Below are 20,166 nucleotides of genomic sequence, written 5' to 3'. Positions count from 1 at the left end.
TGGAGAGTTTCCAGAGCTGTTTTACTAATATTTCATATCTGTTCCACATTAAATACAACAGTATGCTAGGAGATTCTTAACTTTATATTAATCAGGTATTTTCCTAACACATTAAGTATACAAAAAAAAAAAAATCACATTCTGCTAAAAAAAAAATACTGTGCTCGTTATTCCAGGGAGGTATTTCTATATGAAAGCACCTAGTCTAAGAGGTCCCCCATGATTCTGTCCTGGGTCCAGAGACGCAGCAGCCCCTGGGGTAGTGGTAAATCTAAAGAGAAGCCGTTAACCTTTACCAGGCTCCAACGTTACTCCCAAGAACCAAGCAACCGAAGGTCAAGCTCAAACCAAGATCTTAGCCTAGTTCAACTGAAGTTTAGGATTCCCCCCTGGCTCCACAGAGGAAATCCATCAGATTCTCACTTGCTGATTTTTATTTTTTTTTGCGGGGGGGGGGGGGGGGGGGGGGAGAATGTGAAAAAGTAAAAAAAAAAAAAAACCCAAAACTGCTTTGAATTTCTTCAAAAAGTCTGCATGAAATTTGATGGACTTAAAAAATGTACAGGTTTGCGGAATTGTTCTCATCCCTGTGTTCATGAGGTAAGATTGGCCCCTTTGTGCTTTGTATTGGGTGCACCATGGCCCTGTTTCTTGTACCTCAGGAAGATGCCAGAGCTGAATATTTACACAAAAATCAGTCCTGAAGCAAGGAGGATGGCTCGGACGTTCTCTGTCAAAAGCTGTTCTTGCAGGCATGGTGGGAGGAGTCAGTATCCCTTAAAGCAGTTTCTTAGGTTATTTGCATTTTGTGAATCAGTTTTAGAGTATTCCAGAGTAAAAAGCCAGCATTTAAGATATGTGCAAAGATAAGATATCTGCCATTCCCCAGTTTATTAACTAATCTTAGGATTTGATGCACTAAGTTATTTTGTTTTTGGTTTTTTCCCCAATTAGACACAGAAAGGGAGAAAAGCCTCAGTGAATCACAAAACAGCATGCATTCCTTCCTAAGACCTGTATGATACTTTTCCTATCTGGGACCTGTAATAAAGATAATAGTGTAACACTATGGGTCTGTAAAAATTCCAGATACTATCCTATTAAATTTAATCTATACTGTAGTTCCTGATCTCAGGAAAACAAGTAGAAATACATATAAACTGTATTAAAGGTTAAATCAATGTCACTTAAACAAAATTTAATAGATTAACACACATACATACTATATTTATAAGTAAGGATTCATGCTAATTTATAAATCTAATGTGCAATTCTGTTATAGACAAGAGGAAGGGCTGATGGAAAGCTACAATACTGATGTAGGACCGCCTTAGTCAACAAGATGTGAACAACTTTACATGAAAAGTTAGAGGGTAAGACACCAAAAGCTGACACTTTCAATCCATTGGCTTGTTTTTAGTTCTCATTGAAATATGACTTCAGCAAAACAATGCAATGTCCCCCCAATGTTAAGTTGGGACTCAGTCTCACGCTGTTTATTCTTTGTAAAAAGTGTATAGGGGATGGAGACTACACTGAAAACACGCAGTGTTAGTTTCCCTGTGCTTCAAGCTTAATATCCCATAGACAGGTACTGTCAGGTTTTCCTTTCTGCTGCTGAAAAATAGGCAGCAGAGAAACTGGGAGAATGAAATATTGGAAGACGTTTAGGGGATGATCACCTACTCGTGTTATTCAGCTACCTATCATGTTTAAATTTCATCCAAGACAGGTAAATGTGTTCTAGGTGGCCTGGGATAAGAATAAGTCAATGTTTAATACCACATGGTCTCCTACAGGGCATAAACACCCATCCATCACTCTAAAAAGTCACACTATAAAAAAGAGTTAATCATAACTACTCAATGTGTTCATTAGACCTGGATGCATTTTTAGCTTGCCTAGTACAACTATATGAAAAATGGATGGCTATGTGCGGGCTATCTTCACCCTGCTTATGACATCATCCAATAATAAGATCTAGAATTAGGGATGTGCAGCAGAAACATTTTCATTTCGTTTAGGATTCAGTTTGTTTGATGTCTATTATTGGCTGTGGTTAAAAATGGCACCAGTTCTCAGGTCTGGCCCACTGTTCATGGCTGGTGCAGAAATGAAAACCTGAACATTCGGAGGAACCACTTTTGTTTTCAAATGAAATGAACCGACCCAAACATGGGCTTTTCAGTTTGAATTCTACTTTTACTTCAAACAATCCCTATCTTCAATGTAGAACCTAAGCATTGCTGTTGAGCAATGTTCATTTTAGCTAAAGTCACTTAAAAGGCCGGAAGTGCTTAAGGATTTTCTCCATTTTGGTGTCCATGGGGGAAAACCCCTGGGGTCTTGGGAAACAACATTGTAGCTTAACAGGATGACTATTTTTAGATGATCAGCCGCAGGGATGGGTATTGCTGCTACTCTGTGCCTATAGCTCAGTTTAAGTAGACAAAAAGGTGCAATTTGAAAGAGAAGGTAGAATTATTAGTGCATTTTATTGCATTAGGTATTTGGCACTTTTCTAACACTTCCTAGCTGCAGTGCATTATGTGCTCTTGCATAAGAGCTAACCAAAACTTGTTACACTGGTATATTAGATACAAACTCTCATGCATCGCACCGTCAACCTCAGAAACTTCTGACCTCTTCTGGAGTTTATACAGAACACAGCTAGGAAATTTCCCCTATCAACTCACCGTACAAAAACATATATTGAAATTCTGATATCCCCTCAGTAACAGTACTTCAGAATCCCTTCCCTGCCAGCCGCTTTGTGAAATAACATGAAAACCTGCTAAAAAGGCATTTATAAATTATATAGCATACCAGCCATGCCATAAGAGTACTAACACCCAGGATTTGAACAGCAACAATATTACTTATGCAAAAGCAAGACTGCAAATACAGAGCACATTACACCTACTATTGGAAAAACAAAGCAAGCCAGACTGCTCTAGAGTCCTACACAGAATCTACATCCTAGTTAGCAGCATCACTCACTGCTGTCAAACATGCAGACTGATTCTTATCTAATACAGAATACAAGCCCATAACTTTATAAACAAGCATACAGAGAAACTCCAAAGGGGGGGGGGATACAGCATGCCTGCTACATGTCTGGGTAGTGGTGGCAGTGATGGCCAGGGGTGAGGGGAAAGTAGCAACAGGGAGCGGAGATGAGGAATTTTAAGTCCCAGCACTCTCCTCAAACAGCGAGCACATGTGGCTGTTATAGAAAGCTCAGGCTTGTTTTTTTAAATTGTTGGTGACCCACCTTCCACCTTTCCCTGCAAATCTACAACAAGCCTACCAGAGGTATCTATGTAGCTTATGCTATCAACCAAACCTAAAATGTATCTGTATTAAAAGTCTGTGTTCAAAGCAGGAGAGAAGACAGTTATATTCAATCTAAGGTCCTATTGCTTAAATCCATTGATTTGATTGGCCTAGAGGAAAATGAGATCAATTGGATAACAGACAATTCAACATGAACTATACGAGGTCATCAAAAAACCTAAGCAATGACAAGGCAGGTTTCACTAACCTTGATTTCCTCAGAACACAAAGGAGCTGCCCCTGGAAGGGACAAGTTCAGATTCACAGAGTTGAACATTTAGGAAAGAATTGAAAAATCTTGGATCTGGAAAAACAAATGTCGTGATGAGCAATAAAGAAAAATATTTGAAATAATAAAATGAAGCCTTGACAATGTCTCATATCTGCTTGTGCCTTAGATGTGGTGACATGTCTCAATGCACCATTATCTTACACATGGCCTTGGGACTGGAATACAGAAGCAATGCCGAATGGAGCTTTCACCTTTAAATGAGTCTCACTCAAGATGAGCCAAACCCAACCAGTACCTTGCAATAAAGAATGTGCAGTTGAGCTAGATTTACCATCTTCTATAAAAAGAGGCCATATAGAGGAGTGATTGGAAATATTCAAGTTTAGGAAACAAAATGCTACATTACAACAAATCGCATCTTCTCAATCCACTTTGACGGATATTTAAAAATTGGGAAAGCATTAAATTGCTGTGTGCATAAAGTAATAGAGTAAGGCTGTTTCTTACGTTGCTGAACCATTCTTCGTCTTCAGAGAACCTGGACTCGGGCCATTTTCATAGGAAAATCTATGGACATATCTTGATATTTTCTCATGAAACTGAAGTAAACTATTATAAGTTTATTTAAATTAGGTTTCATGCATGGGAGCTTGTGACTGGAGTTATTGGTAGAGGCTGGGCCCAGGACATAATCTTAAAAAAGATCCTTTGACTACTCAGAGCCACGATACCTAAACACTTACAGCACAGTCCATCGTACACAGGTTTTGACATCTGTACAGGAATATTGTGAACAGATATAGAAGTTTCATCCCCACAAAGGTATCGGAACACATAATACAGTACTACTCAGACTATGAGAAATGTTGACCACTTAATGAACATTATTTATCATCTAGTGCCCTACATATCCAGAACAAGTCAAACTGGCTTTCTGGTGGGTTCTTTTCACATTGTAAGTGCCCATGCTGCATTTCCTTATCATCTTACTTAAAAACAAGAGCTTGTTTTTAATGTGTAAATGTATATTATATATATGTATATATATATATATATTTACATTTACAAGCACACACACACGTTTGTGTATATATTCATACATACATACACACATGTATTTATTGCATACATACATAATGAAACCTCATTATAATGCCACTCAGGGGACTGCATTTTACTTACATAATAATGAACACCTTGTATCTTAACCGCCCGCCCCTCCCAAGAAGTCTCTATATATGTAGCATTGTCAGCCACAGTGAAGAGCTTTATTGCTGTTACTCCTCTACCGTAACAAAATAAAGAAAAAAAATGTTACAAATAGTCAAAATAACCCCAGTGGCGTGGCTTTTAAAGTGTGATGGGAGCCACTGACACTGCCGTTAATATATTACATTGCCACAGCTGGAATAACCATGAAACCACGGCCCCTACAAGTCAGGGATTTTATAGTAAGGTTTCATTGTATAGTATGTAATTATCCCAAATAATCTCCTCTCGCTGTCTCCATTATTACAGTAATATAAGTGAGATATTAATACATATATTTGTGAACCATGATTTAAGACCATTACTTGGCAATGAATACCTAAAATAATTTTTACACCTCCATTTCACAGATAAACTATGCAGCTATTTGCATTCAAAACAATGAAAAGCTCCTTGCTCCGTCATCGTTTGTTATGAGGCCACCTTCGTGAGGTTTTAAAGAGATGAAACTCGAGTCTGTGTTCAGACGTTTTCATGCTTCTGAGGGCTCTTCCTCAACAGGATTGCTGTCTACAGTTTGGCCATTGTTTGCCAGTGTAACCTGTAAATGATTTCCATTAACATCTGTTCAGAAAAGCAAGGCACTTTTAAAAGAGACAAGGGTTGGAAGGAGTGGTTCCATACCTACATGTTTATGTATCTATCCTAATAAGGGATACATATATACGTATATGTATGTATCTACCTTTTTTCTGTCTAACCTACATCTATAGTTATGATTGTCCTATCATCATCTTCAAAATATCCAGACATTTAGCTATATCTACATACACACATGCCATTCAAATGTATATTGATCAATAGAATTATTTAAAGAAGGCAAACACTTATTTGCCTAAAAGGTTTTGTTTTCTTGTTGCTTAAGTGCTCTAATTAACTCTTTGGCTTTAAAGCCGTAGAGTGAGAGAGGTGCAACATAAATAGAGGAACATAAACAATAACCTTTAGAAATTAGGGCAATTGACGCACAACATATAGAGTTAAAAAGCACTGCAGATCACAGTTAAAGCGCGACATTGTGTAACTTATTGCACAACAATTTCTAATCATGCGTAAGAAAGATTTGGTTACTATCAGGCCAAACCAAGCTAAATTGCTTCTGGGCTGGAATTAGAGCAGAACGGAACTGCTGAACAATAGCTGTAATGTCCAAGCTCCAAACACAAGTTCTTTCTTTCATAGTCTGTCCAATTCAGAAACTATTTCCCCCAGAGGTATAAGGTAGGAGAAAACCCTTTCCGAATCAGGCCCTAGGAAATGGTTTTTAACAGCTCATTGGGTGTTCTGTTGCATTAGCATTTAAATATGTGCTTTTAATTAAAAAAAAAAAAAATTGTGCATCAATAGAAACCTAGAAGTATAAGATCTTTCCTAATTAAACACATTTCAGTAGACATTCTTGGCCCAATTTTTTTCTCTTCATGCTTTTTTTGTCTTCTTTCAGATGTGTCAAGCGCTACCTTCCCTCAATTAAAAATATAATTTAGAATTTCAGTATTTATTCTCTTCACATAAATCTTTATACCCAATTCAGAAAAGAGCAAGCAAAATGATAAAGGGGATGGAACAGCTCCCCTATGAGGAAAGGCTGAAGAGGTTAGGGCTGTTCAGCTTGGAGAAGAGACGACTGAGGTGGGATATGATAGAGGTCTTTAAGATCATGAGAGGTCTAGAACGGGTAAATGTGAATCGGTTATTTACTTTTTCAGATAATAGAAGGACTAGGGGACACTCCATGAAGTTAGCAAGTAGCACATTTAAAATTAATCAGAGAAAATTCTTTTTCACTCAATGCTCAATTAAACTCTGGAATTTGTTGCCAAAGGATGTGCTTAGTGAGGTTAGAGTAGCTGGGTTTAAAAAAGGTTTGGATAAGTTCTGGGAGGAGAAGTCCATTACCTGCTATTAATCAAGTTGACTTAGAAAATAGCCACTGCTATTACTAGCAACAGTAGCATGGGATAGACTTAGTTTTTGGGTACTTGCCAGGTTCTTATGGCCTGGATTGGCCACTGTTGGAAACAGGATGCTGGGCTTGATGGACCCCTTGGTCTGACCCAGTATGGCATGTTCTTATGACTTCTGTACTGCTCGAATGTGCATGTTGTTGGGGGACCCTCTCTGTGGATGAGTTTGAACACTGGTTTGTTGTGAGTGGCCACAGAACAGCAAAGGAGGGAGTGAAAGAGCAGGCCACAGCTGGGGATGCAAATCAGTGGATAACATCTCTACAACATGAAAAAAACCCTAAAAAATGAATGTACGTTATATGCTCATAAAGGTGTTTCCATTTCTAAGGCAATGAAAATGTGGACCCTCAGGGTGAATAACTGAGTCCTGATCTGGCAGATGTAACCAGCACTTTCACATGCTTTGCATCCCTAATTCTAAAGAGGTGACCCATTCTTTCCTAGCTTACCTTCCATGCTTCTATCCTCGGCTTTATGTGAAAACTTAAAGACAGGACTGGTATTCCACATGACGGAGAGACTGGATGTGTAAAAGGAGCGGGACATGAAAACATGAAAAAATGCAAACACTCATTCCGAAAACAGGAAATTTAAATGCATGCATTATACAAAAAATGACAATCATGTGTCGTTCGCAAACAAGTGTTACAATGAATCGTACAAAAAGTGTCATGCAGTAACAGTCACTATACCCCCACCCTAAAGACAATGGATTTACCAAAAGAAAACCCAAGCATTTCTTCAGTCCTAAAAATTAGTGCCTCTGGCCCATGTTGGATAGTGGGAGTCAGAGCCGTGGGACTTGATATCACGTTACAACATTTCCTATTATAATCAAGGGCCAAATTTATTAAGGCTTTTCTCCCATTCTGAATCAATGGGGAAAAATGCTTAGTAAACAAGGCCCCAAGTTCGTAGAAGGCTGAAAAGAAATAGTGCAAATTCTTAATTTTGCTTTTGCCCAAAAGTCACAGTAACTGTGACGAAAAGGTATCAGGTTCTTCAGTCCCGCACCAGCAAGCAGTGCTGGCTTCTCCCCTTCTCTCTACTGGGTACCAGGCACAGAGTTCTTAGCTTTACTAAGATTTTGGATTTTTAAAGAGTAACAATAGATTTTGTGGCCAACAGCGAGCAAATGCTTATTTCAGAAAGGCTGGACTGCTTTGATCCTTCCTCCTGGGCTCTTTCCCAGGATACACTGACACAGTTTATTTTTACTGTATTTACAGATATTTGTCAATTTCACGCCAGTGTTACTTTATGCTGAAGAATAGTGCACAGTGGCAGACAGATCTTGCCTGGGGCTTATAGAGACTGCCATCAAATTAGTATGAAAAACATTAAAAAAAAAAAAAAATCTATACAATACATACAGATGCACCATGCATGCAATGCTATATGCAAGTCTCAACATCCATAAGTTTTAAAGGTACCTTGCACTCATCTACTATGACGGAGTTGTGAGCTGCATAGACACATTGGTTTGAGTTGTTTTCCTTATGGTTTTTCATATCATCATAAATGGATTGAGTCTTGGTCATTTCGATGTCCTGCTGCCCATGATGAGCATCCAGATCATCCAACTCTGCCTTGGAAAGATGATAGACAATACCCGCTCCAAAGGAGTCTCCCACGACATTTACTGATGTCCTCATTCGGTCTCTGAAAAAGGAAAAAAACATTGAAAAGGCATGAAAGTAGAGAATACAGCAAGAAAAGTGTAAGGCTCATGACTCCAGTTTCCAGTGTCTTTGGAAATATTTTTTAAGTTAAGGAACTCAATCATCAGTCAAAGATGTAAAAGCATTCCCATGTTTTATATATAACCTACCATCCACAAAAGATACCAATCCTCATTTAAGAATACAAAATATCAGAAATGTGTACATCATCATCTTGGATAAGTACCTTAGCATCTCATTCCTGGCACCTGAACTACACAACCTAGCCAAGGACAAATTATAAAGGCAAGTTGGTCAAGGTCACACAAATTCATTGGTAGAGCAGAGTTTGGTGTCCACATGCCAAGACTTCTCCCAACTCATAGCAATATGGTCTAACCAGTAAGTGCCACCATTTCTCAAGGGTTAATTAAAGATCAGAACTTTGTCATCACCAAAGCTCAGATACAAGAATTTTCTTTGAATAATCATTATGTTGGCTCAATTAAAGGAAGCAAAAATCCATACTAGTTCTTTTCCTGTCATTGAGGCCAATATAATAAGTGCACTAGGCTGGGTATACATTTACTCTTATTCATGTGCATATTTTTGGACACATAACTTTACTCACAATTTAATAAGTATTTTAGCAAACAGAAAATGTGTGCACACAAATTAGTACGCCTGCATGTAAATCCCAGTTAATGAAAGCATTAGCTATGACTCCCCTGTGCAGAGAGGTTTAGTTTGTGTTTTCTAAATGCTGTAAATTTAACTCATGGACCAGAGGTGGAATAAAGTTAACTTATACTTTTGGAGCTCGTGTTAATTTATGATGCTGTGCCAGCATGGTCCCAGACCATGGAGCTGCTGGACCCAGCCAGTGCCATTTTGTTGAACGAAAGAATCTCTGTATCTCTCTAGCCAGCCACAGAGTCATCCAGTGCAATTTTGAGATGGAGACCCAGCAGGGCAGAAGCGATGGGGCATTGTTTCTACTCCTTAGACTAAACTTAGCTGGATAAGTCTGGTCAGAAAAAGAATGGTCCTAACGTTACCTGGGTAACTCTATCGGGGTACATTCAGTGGAACACTTATCTGTGTATATTCTGCTAACGATCCAGGTAGAGTATCCTGGGCAGCTTTTCTGCTCACTGGCCCACTGAATAGTGGCTTCAGTGTGAACAGCTTTGAGGTAGTGGAAAAGAAGTCACTTACTCAGACTCTCTCCTCTAGCTATTCACGTATTCCTCCTCCCTGAAGGCCAACGTCACTATTTTTCACGATGCTGGTACTAATGAGCGAAAAGCTAAAGTCAGGACAATTAGTGCATGATACTTACAAGAGCCAGTCAACAGCAACAAGTAAACTGATGTCCTGAGTTGGGAGTCCCACTGCTGTGAGAATCAGAAGCATGGTGACCAGCCCAGCACTGGGTATGCTGGCAGCTCCAACGCTTGCCAGAGTGGCTGTCAAACTGTAAAAAATAAGGGCACATGCAACCCCATCAGCTTATTATTCAGAATCAAGGTGTACAGCTAGAATAGAATCACTTCATCTGGTGGCTTTTAAGTCTGGTCTAAGTCCCCCAGATAGGTCGAGCTTTTAGGAAATCCACAATAGATAGTTCATAGGATATATTGCCCTACAGCCATTCTAAGAAGCAGGTTAATTTTCATCTTGTATTTGCTGTGAAAACCAGATCTGTCTAGGAGCCGGAAGTACCAGAACAGAGAACCACTAACCCAGTTTCTCCAGGAGATTAACTTTTCTGATGCAAAAATCCCTTCTCTGACAAGTAGATTGAATTGAGCCAGGAGATGTCAAACGAGTCACTTCCCCTATGGCTGATGATGGCAGAGATTACCTAATGCAGATATTCCCCTTTTTAACGAAGATCCAAGTGCAAGGCATGAGCTAGGAACTGAGGAGAGTCCCTTTTTGGTCTTTGGGCTGAGAACCTGTACAATATGGGGGCAGGAGGGGAGTTTAACACTTGGCCACCCAACCCTTTTGGGGGACACGATGTTGTGAGGGTCGCCAAAGTAGGAAGATGAAACCTCGAGCTAAGCAAAATAAAAAAAAAATACATAGTGAATTATAGGCAATCATGGTAATGAGCTACAGCAATAAGTAACAAACGTGTCAGTATGATGAAAACATCTGGATAATCTCCAGCTAGAAAATAGTCAATACTAAAAGGATAGGACTGGTTAACCCTAACTGGTGGTCATCCCTCCTTTATTACAAACCTTGGGTCCAACAAAAGTCTGAAATCCCAAAGTAATGTCGTATTTATTATAACAGCCACATCCAGACCAAATTACTTGATGCATGGGTGTTGCGTTGGGCTTGATGTACTAAAGGTTTTCTCCCCACTGGGTGCCTAATATAAGAAACCTTTCCTCCCCTTGTGTCCTTGGGAAAAAGCTTAGTAAGGAGGGACTGTTTTATTTCTTCTGTGCTAGGAGACATAGCAAATGAATCCTTAAGCTGATTTAAGATTTTACCAAACTGAAACTTTACAAAAGCAGAAAAACGGGTCTTATGAGGAGAACCCTAAATTTGAAAACGAAGTGAAAGGACATTGGAGGTTCTGAAGTGGACGTTTCCTGGAACAAGAGAACTCTTAACGCCATGAGATTGAGTCCGGTGCGTTTGGATTTTCTCTCCATTCCAGAGTCTGCTGCTGTAATTATTGCTCTGCGTGCAAGGAGGTTTGGCTGTTGCCGCTGTCTGAAGGTTCAGCTTTTGTTCAAGATCTGAGAAAATCAGTGGCTCTTAGCAGGATTCCTACGCTCAGGCGCTGGGAGTGACATTCCTTTACAATGTGGAAAAGAAATCAGGGGGTTTGCAAGAAGTGAGCAGAGTCCGTTCGCTCTGAAATGACTCGAGCAATCTGTAAATGTGGCAAGTGCTGGAGAGTTTGGGCTACTTCAGGGAACATGTGAGTACCTGCCATGCCAACGAATTATGAATACCAGGGATGACTGAGCAGATTAAATGTGATCAATTTACTGTATGCTTATGAGTCTGCATTAACACATAGGGAGCTTCAGCTTCAAATGCACAGAAATAGACTTTTCCCAACATTGCCTACCTGATACGTAGGATAGCCCATCTCTCACGCTCCTGTGTAAATTTACCTAAACTGAGTAGAGGAGAGGGGCAGCATTGGGGAGGGGTTTGTACTTGCATTCATACGTTTGGATTTTAAAAAGGATGCCTGCCCATTTTTTCAAAAAATATATGCGGATGATTGTGCAGGCGTAACTTGTGCAGGGAGGGATAATTTTCCAAGCCTATTTAGATGCATAAGTCCCCGACCGGGGGGGGCCTGCCGCCGCCCCCCCCGGTCGGGGCGGCGGCAGGCCGATCGCTCCGTCCTGCCGCCGCCCCGACCGGAAACAAGGCTCGCCTGCCGCCCCCCCGACCAGAAGGAAGGCCCGCCTCAACAAACCTACCTGCAGCCAATCCGAAAGGGCACAGAGGCCCTTTAAATTCCCAGCGGATCCGGCGCCGCGCGCCGTGCGTCGCGCGCCGAAGGGGCTCACAAGCCCCTTTGTGAGCCCCTTCGTGCAGCCCCCTTCGGGCTGCCCCAAGAGTCCACCCTAACTCCACACCACCGCTACCCCTCAACGCACCGACTCCATCACTGCCGCAAAAGACCACAAAAAAGAAGACCTACGAACTCCGAACCTCTCTACATGTTCAAAAAGACCCGGCAGCAGAACCCTGCACCCAAAACTTCCTAAAAAAACTTCCAAGACCAAGAGACTACATGACCTCCTACCTGCATCGGAGGCCGGATAACTGCGTGTATAAACCATTTCCTGCCAGACCCCTACCATCTATCTGGTAAGCTCACTGGAACCTCTCACTATATGTTATGCCACCACACCCATAGCCTATAATAGGCCACTGGACTATATTGCGCTGCATAGCCTGTCCCCACTACATTGAACCATACTGTACTAATATGTCTGAATTAGTTGTACCATTTTATTTACAATGTATGTTACACCACATATTACACTATCATATCACACTGTATCATTACACTATGTATCACTAAATATATAGCCCTGCTCCTGGTCACTCCCCTGAAACCTACGCCATACTATCTATCACACCTACCCCAATCAAACTACTCTATACTCTATCTCCCCCCCCCCCTAACCTCTCGACCGACCTCTACCCATCCATCTACCTACCCCCCACCTGTCCCCTCCCAAAATGTGCTTCCCCACCATCCCAATCATACACCACCCCCACCAACGGACCTTCCGCCCAGCACACCCTCACTCCTCTACCCAGCACAAATCCCTTGTACCCATCATGATCTCCCCCCTAACACAGCTGCTAGGCCTAGTAACACTGACCATCTCCCTATTCAACGCTCAGTCCATCCTAAAGAAAGCCCCCATACTTCAAGACTTACTCACTGACTCCAACCCAGATATCTGTGCTATCACAGAATCCTGGCTAAAGAACTCAGACCATGTTTTTATCAACCAACTCCCAACACAGGCATACGACATTTTCTCCATCCCTAGGCCCAAAAAAAGAGGCGGCGGCATACTCCTTGCAACCAAGAAAGTCCTTAACCTCAAGCTACAGACCAGCTCCCCCCCCCCCAAAACTTGAAATCGGCCTTTTTAAATCTAAATTCTTGCAAATCTGCCTCATCTACGCCCCCCCTGGCACACTTGAACAGGACCCATCACCACTCATTGAATACATCTCCGACAACATAAAGTCAGACACACCCGCAGTGATACTCGGAGACTTCAATCTCCACGTAGACACCCACCCCAACACACCTGCCTGTGAAACCCTACTTCTTACCCTCAAAGCTCTGGGCTTCAGACAGCTAATCTCTGAACCCACACACAAAGCTGGCCACACCCTCGACCTCCTCTTTGTAAACACATGCATTACAGTACCCCAAACACCCACCACCACCCCTGTCCCATGGTCAGACCATTTTCTCATCAATGCCCACCTCACCATCAATACTGATACACCAATCGCAAGCTCACTTAAAAAAACAATTTCCCTCCGTAAACAATGCTCCTCGGAGGAACTCTCCCTAGCATTCAGCGAAGTAAGTGAAAACCTCGACTTAACAAACCCAGACACTGCCCTTCTATCTTGGAATAAGTCCATTTCCAACATAGCCAATGATCTTTGCCCCATAATCCATAAAACTATAACGCCCACACGTACCGAGAGAAAGCCATGGTATACCGATGAACTTAGAAAACTAAAACAAGACCTCAGAACCAAAGAACGTACCTGGCGTAAACAGCCTACACCCACACACAAAATATCCTACAAACACACATTGCATTCTTACCGACAAGCAACCATCCACGCCAAACGCGACTTCTACGCAGCAAAAATCCACAGTTATAAATTCAATCCAAACGCCTTATTTTGCCTTGTTACGGAACTCACAAAGTCCCCCTTTCCATCCTCACAAGAAACAAACAGCATAGAGAAATGTGAGAATCTAGCCGACTACTTTCAAAATAAAATCTCCAAAATTCTAACACGCCTACCCCCTAACCCCGTACCCACAGACCCACTACCAATTGACAACAACACTAACCTCAACTCCCTTGACACTACCTCCGTAATGGAAGTGGAATCCATACTAAAAAAGATGCGACCATCCACTCATAGCGCAGACATCATCCCATCAAAAATCCTACTCTCCATTCCCTCCGCCATTGCAAGACCTATAGCAGATATCGTAAACTGCTCCATCACTTCCGGGAAAGTCCCTGACCCACTTAAACTCGCCATCGTGAAGCCACTACTAAAGAAACCCACCCTTGACCACAATGACCCTGCAAATTACAGACCCATTTCCAATCTGCCCTTCTTATCTAAAATCATGGAGAAAGTGGTTAACACCCAACTCTCCGATTTCCTAGAAGAAAACAATATCCTACACCCCACCCAATATGGTTTTCGTAAAGACCGCAGCACCGAAAAACTCCTACTCGCACTAACGGATACCGTTCTCAAAGGCATGGACCACGGACAATCATATATACTCGCCCTCCTCGATATCTCAGCCGCGTTCGATACCGTAAATCATCAAATCCTCTTATCACGATTAGCAGAGATAGGCATCTCAAACGCAGCCTTATCCTGGTTCTCCTCATACCTAGAACATCGCAAATACTTAGTCAAGCTCGACGATTTTGAATCCACACACATTCCCCTCACACAAGGGGTACCCCAAGGCTCCTCTCTATCCTCCACCCTCTTCAATATATACTTACTCCCCCTCTGCCACCTCCTCTCTAAACTAGGACTAAAATTCTTCCTGTACGCTGACGACGTACAAATACTTATTCCAATTCAAAAATCCATCAGCGAAACCCTTCAATACTGGGAAACATGCTTGACATCCATTAACTCTCTCCTCTCCAATCTCCATCTAGCACTTAACACATCGAAAACTGAAATCCTCATCCTAGCTAACCAACCCCTGAACTCAATCCACCAAATGACCCTCGACGCCTCACAATATCACACACTACCGCCCTGTGTCAGAGATTTAGGAGTAAGCCTAGACAATCAACTCTGCTTCAAATCCCACATTAAATCACTCCTAAAAGGAGGCTTCTACAAACTACAAATCCTCAAAAAACTTAAGCCCCTTCTCCACGCCCATGACTTCCGCACAGTTATGCAAACCACCATACTTACCAAACTCGACTATTGCAACTCCCTCCTCTTAGGACTCCCCGCCTCTACCATTAAACCACTCCAAATTCTCCAAAATGCCATGGCAAGAATCTTAACAAACACCAGAAAAACTGACCACATCACTCCCATACTCCAAGACCTCCATTGGCTCCCCATCACCTTCCGTTCCCAATATAAAACACTTACCATCCTCCACAACACACTACACAACAACAATTCACCCTGGCTTGAAGACATGCCACAATTCCGTCAATCTAACCGCCCCACCAGAAACTCCCTTGCTGGCACTCTCCAAACTCCCTCACTTAAAATTGGACTCCTCACCGCCACTAGGGATAGAGCCTTCTCCATTGCGGGCCCTACCCTCTGGAATTCCCTACCCGTCACACTCCGCTTAGAACCATCCCTGAGCCATTTCAAAAAAGGAATCAAGACCTGGCTCTTTAAACAAGCATACCCTAATTCCACCCAATCCTAGCCGATGTTTACCCATTATTCACCTTAATCCCAACCTAGCCTATACCCTTACCTGATACTTGTCAACCACCCCAGAACTTCCCCCCCCCCCCCCCCCCCCCCCTCCCCTGCAACCTCCCCCCCCCCCACACCCCCCCCTCTGTAACCGTCACTGTGTATCAAGTGCACAAGCCCCGCGCTACTGTAATCAAGTTCCACATGTGAAATGTGTCAAGTGCACATGCCATGTAACATTGTATATTAGTTCATTTGCATATATAACCCTAACCGAATGCAAATAGTTGTATCGCTGCTTGTTAAATATCCTCTCTTGTTACTTGTGTACTCACCCAGTTACCCCCTCCCCTGTTCATTGTAATTTCCTTTCCTTCTCAGTTTTTTGTAAACCGACATGATGTGTCCTACGAATGCCGGTATAAAAAAAGTTATTAAATAAAATAAATAAATAAATAATTATACCCAACATTTCCACAGACTTATGGTTACTGGTGAATGCAGCAAAATAAAAAAAGAACTGAACAAAAATGACCATTTATACAGGTAAGCAGTTGTTTCAGTCGATTTGTGCTCATCGTTTGAGGACCTATTCCCCACCGTGCATGTTAGACCTGTCTCCTTCTCCCCCCAATATATATATAAGGTCAGATTTACATGCTGTGCGAATAAAAATGCATCTTTCTGCAGAGGATTTCCACAGGGAAAAAAAGTCATTGTGCGAGCCATAACTGAGCTGCTGCAAGTCATATCCTAATGAAGCTGAAGGGGCCAAGCCGAAGAACTGGGTAACCGTGTTTGCAACTGACCTGAGCTCTCCCGCCACGAGCACCATTTATACGATAAACCTTGGATACTGGCACCGCAGCAGCTTTAGTATAACTAGCAAATGTTCCTGTCCTAGGAAGCAACCTCATGCAGCAAACAGGAACCTGAGAAACCGGAGCTGGAGACCTCCAGGCCCATTTCCCCTACCTCCTCCACTTGCAACATCTCAAACTCTGCTCGTTCCCAGGCTTTGTCCTCACTTTCCTTTTTCATTAACTAATCCCTGTGTGCGATGACGCGTGAGCGGGGGCCCAACGCGCCAGGCTTACCTCACGGTTACTATCTGTCCCCCGTCCAACACTACACCGTTCATCTGAGCAATGAAGATAGCGGCGACCGCTTCGTACAGGGCTGTCCCATCCATGTTAATCGTGGCTCCGACGGGAAGGACAAATCTCGTCACCCGCTTGTCAATGCCCAGGTTCTCCTCCAGGCAGCGGAATGTGACGGGCAGCGTTCCAGCACTAAAAAAAAAAAAAGTTACCAAAAAGATATGATCTACAGTCTGCTAATAGCAGTGAAATGTTATCTGTGCTGCAAATTCTTCAGTGCGCACTGCTACAGGGGGTGGAAAAAAAGGATTGTGTCAATGCTTGGCTCCCAGAAGGCAAGACAAATGGACTGACCGGCTGAACGCCATGCCTGAAGAAATAAACTGCCGCTAAAGTCGCAGCATCCATTTTGTGCAGAGCATCTGTAGCGGTCTGACATGGGGGCTAGGTCCCCCACCACGGAACCCATCAGTCCAGCTGCTGAGCACAAAATGGCTACCGGAAGGAGGAGATTCTGACCTATTATTGTTGTTATTTTTTTTTTAAACCTGGGTTTTTACCGGCAAAAACTTTATTTTGACTGGCACCCAGCCAGTAATTTGGTGTCTTCCGGCTCAATACTAGGGCTGCCAAATACTCCTTTTAAATCCCAGCAGCAGTCCAGGCAACGTTTGGAAAAATAAAAAAGAAAAGCTGAAGTGTATTATACTGGTGACATATCACAGTGCAAATGATATCTGGATTTGATGGAACATGTAGAAAGGAGCATCAACAAATAAGCTGTAGGCAAGACCATTTCTGGGCTAAGTTAATATGTTTACTACTCTCCCTTCCTCATGTCAGTGAAGCAACAGCGCAGTTACAGAGTTCAATAAAACAGCATAGGCTAGGCCTGAGGACACCTGCATCTATTAGCGAGTTTCAGGGTTCATTACGATGGGAAGGTAGCAATGACAGCTTAATAAAAGGGCTGGAATGGGGTTTGACTTTCTCTTATTACATATACAAGTGAACTCTTATTTAAGGAAAATGTAGAATGATATAAAATTTTCAAGAGTACAGTTGCTGTATCACCTATACAGAAACAAAGCATAGAAATGATGGCAGAAAAGGTCCATCCCAGTCTGCCCAGCAAGTCCATCTTGCATCTGAGTTGCATCAACAATATAAAGGCTTATTGGTTAAGGGTAGTAACAGCTGCATCAGCACGTTACCCCCCCCCCCCCTGCTTATTTGTTTCCCTAGACCGTAAAAGTCGGGGTCCTTGTTGGTCGCTGTCTGAATCCAATTCCCCTTTCCCCCTTGCTGTTGAAGCAGAGAGCAATGAGGGAGTTGCATTAACAGTATCAAGGCTTATTGGTTTAGGGTAGTAACTGCAGCATCAGCAAGTTACCCCTTATATTGCAATGATTAAACGGAAGTGATTCATAGCCCCTTTGTGTAAGTGCAGGTAAAACCTCTATTTTTCATAAGACATGAAGCTGGCAAGAAAACAACCCAGAACACACAGAAACATGAACTTCCCCGTAAAAGTACAAAATCTTTGCGGCTTACAACATTGCATTATGTCAACAAAAAAAACGTCTTTGGATAATGGGTCTGAGAGGTGAAAGTAGTTAGAGTGCAGCCTTAATGGCTGTATGAAAGATGCAATATTAATTGTATTTATAATATATGTTAATATGCATTGTTATGGTACCCTTGATCTTTTAGCATTTAATTGCTGCTTTTCAAAACAAAGGAACGTTAATATTTTTATATTTCATTACCATTCATACATCATTCAGCATGAAAGCTTTGCAGGTTTACTTTCCATCTGAAAACTCATTCAGTTCATAAGGTCCAGGCTATTTTTAAGGATGACAGAGTAGAGAGCATTCTTCTACCTATAAATCCACTTTGCTTTACCATCCTTTGGCTCATTTTTCCATTGAGTTCACATTCTTAGTACCTTTGTTTATACATCTATTTCATCTTGATAGCCCACAATATTTTACTCAACCAAAGCGGGTTACAGTACTAAACAGCACAACAATAATATGTCTATACATAACACATGCCTTCCCTCTGTCCCACCTCCAAGTTATGCTCTCAAACCACATCAACCCTTCCATAAAAAATTAACACATTACTGATCTCAGGCCTTATTCCACAAAGTCCTACTTGAGTAGTCACACCTTCACGGCCTTCCTAAATTTCAGGTCTTTGGCTTCACCACCAATCTTTAAGAGGAGCGCATTCTAAAGACCAGGTGCAAAGCAGCCGAAAGTAACTGTCAAGTGAGCCAAACCATTGGAAAGAGTCCAATTTCAACGTTTTATACCAAGATAAGGCATCAGCTATACATTACGACCCACATCCATGTAGGTGTTTGAACATCAATACTAAAACCCTTAAACTGCAACCTGAACTCCACTGGTAGCTAATGCAACCCCTCTAAACCTGGACCAATACGATCCATCATTTTTGTCCCCGTTAGCTGTGCAGTTGCAATTTGTACAAGCTGCAGGCACAAACTGGCTGCTGATAAAGCAATAATACAAAGAAGGGAAATGGTCATCCTGACTTATCAGCATAGAATGAATCAATGTAGCTATGTTGCACTGTGCCATAAGCAACACCAACTGGCAAATCCATTGAAGATGGTGAAAGGAAGACCTGAACACTGTTGAAATCTGATTGTGCACAGTTTGTCATCTAACCCTACTCCTAAATGACATAGACATCTTTGTGGCAGTACTTGAATCCCCTTTGGCTTAGGTAATCTATCAAGGGGTATCCCTCCTCAAAGTGGCTTAGGTTTTGTCAGATTTACCTTAAGTTTGATGCTGTTAAGTAGCACGCCACTAACTCTAAACACGCATTTCACTTAACCATTACCATCCCTTGGTCATCACCCACATGCACAATCATTTGGACATCATCTGCAAACAAATAGTCACATAGCAAACTTTCAATGAAAGCAATTAAGGGAGCTACATACACATTAAAGAACAAGGGTGACCCCTGGGAGACCCCATACCAAAGTGAACAGTCAGATCCCTAGAACGATTGCTCAAAAATGAAGCAAATCAAGGAAGCGCGGTCTCGGCAATATATCATGCACCTTTTACTGTTCCAACAGAATCAAAGGTGGCTGTTATATCCAACATGAGAACAAGGGAATCAACTTGTACCTCTCTCCTTGGAAGGATTACCTTCCTGCTTATATATTGCATGGGCGTTATTTATTATAGAACAGGAAAGGTCCTCAGCCGAGTCCAAGAGGACTTCACACACAGTCTAAGGAAAGAGAACGCAGAAAGCAAACACATTCCAGACAAATTCTGCAGGACATAAGTCTAAGTAACTCCCCCACAAGTCTACAATTTTTTTTAATTAAATTTCAATAATGGAAATAG

The 20,166-nt window shown here is 41.9% G+C and overlaps 1 protein-coding gene across 4 annotated transcripts in view; it reads right to left on the bottom strand.

The window, feature by feature from the left end:
• Positions 1–5,252: 5,252 nt before the first annotated feature.
• Positions 5,253–20,166, bottom strand: part of SLC1A2 (solute carrier family 1 member 2) — a 75,406-nt gene continuing 60,492 nt past the window's right edge. Inside the window, exons 8-12 of one of the 4 annotated variants that reach the window (XM_029582740.1) lie at positions 16,763–16,957; positions 9,811–9,945; positions 8,241–8,469; positions 7,257–7,327; positions 5,253–5,378 (exon numbers count right to left, since the gene is read on the bottom strand). In XM_029582740.1, coding sequence (XP_029438600.1) covers positions 7,292–7,327; positions 8,241–8,469; positions 9,811–9,945; positions 16,763–16,957 — 595 coding nt within the window. In that variant the 3' untranslated portion in view covers positions 5,253–5,378; positions 7,257–7,291. Of the gene's footprint in view, positions 5,379–7,256; positions 7,328–7,368; positions 8,470–9,810; positions 9,946–16,762; positions 16,958–20,166 lie in introns of those variants that run through there. The other 3 variants (XM_029582741.1, XM_029582738.1, XM_029582737.1) reach the window with 3 other exon arrangements.

Source organism: Rhinatrema bivittatum, chromosome 17 (assembly GCF_901001135.1).
Source record: "Rhinatrema bivittatum chromosome 17, aRhiBiv1.1, whole genome shotgun sequence".
Classification (NCBI taxonomy): Eukaryota; Metazoa; Chordata; class Amphibia; order Gymnophiona; family Rhinatrematidae; genus Rhinatrema; species Rhinatrema bivittatum.
The sequence above is the reverse complement of the archived record's forward strand: the minus strand, read 5'-3'. Positions and strand labels throughout refer to the sequence as shown.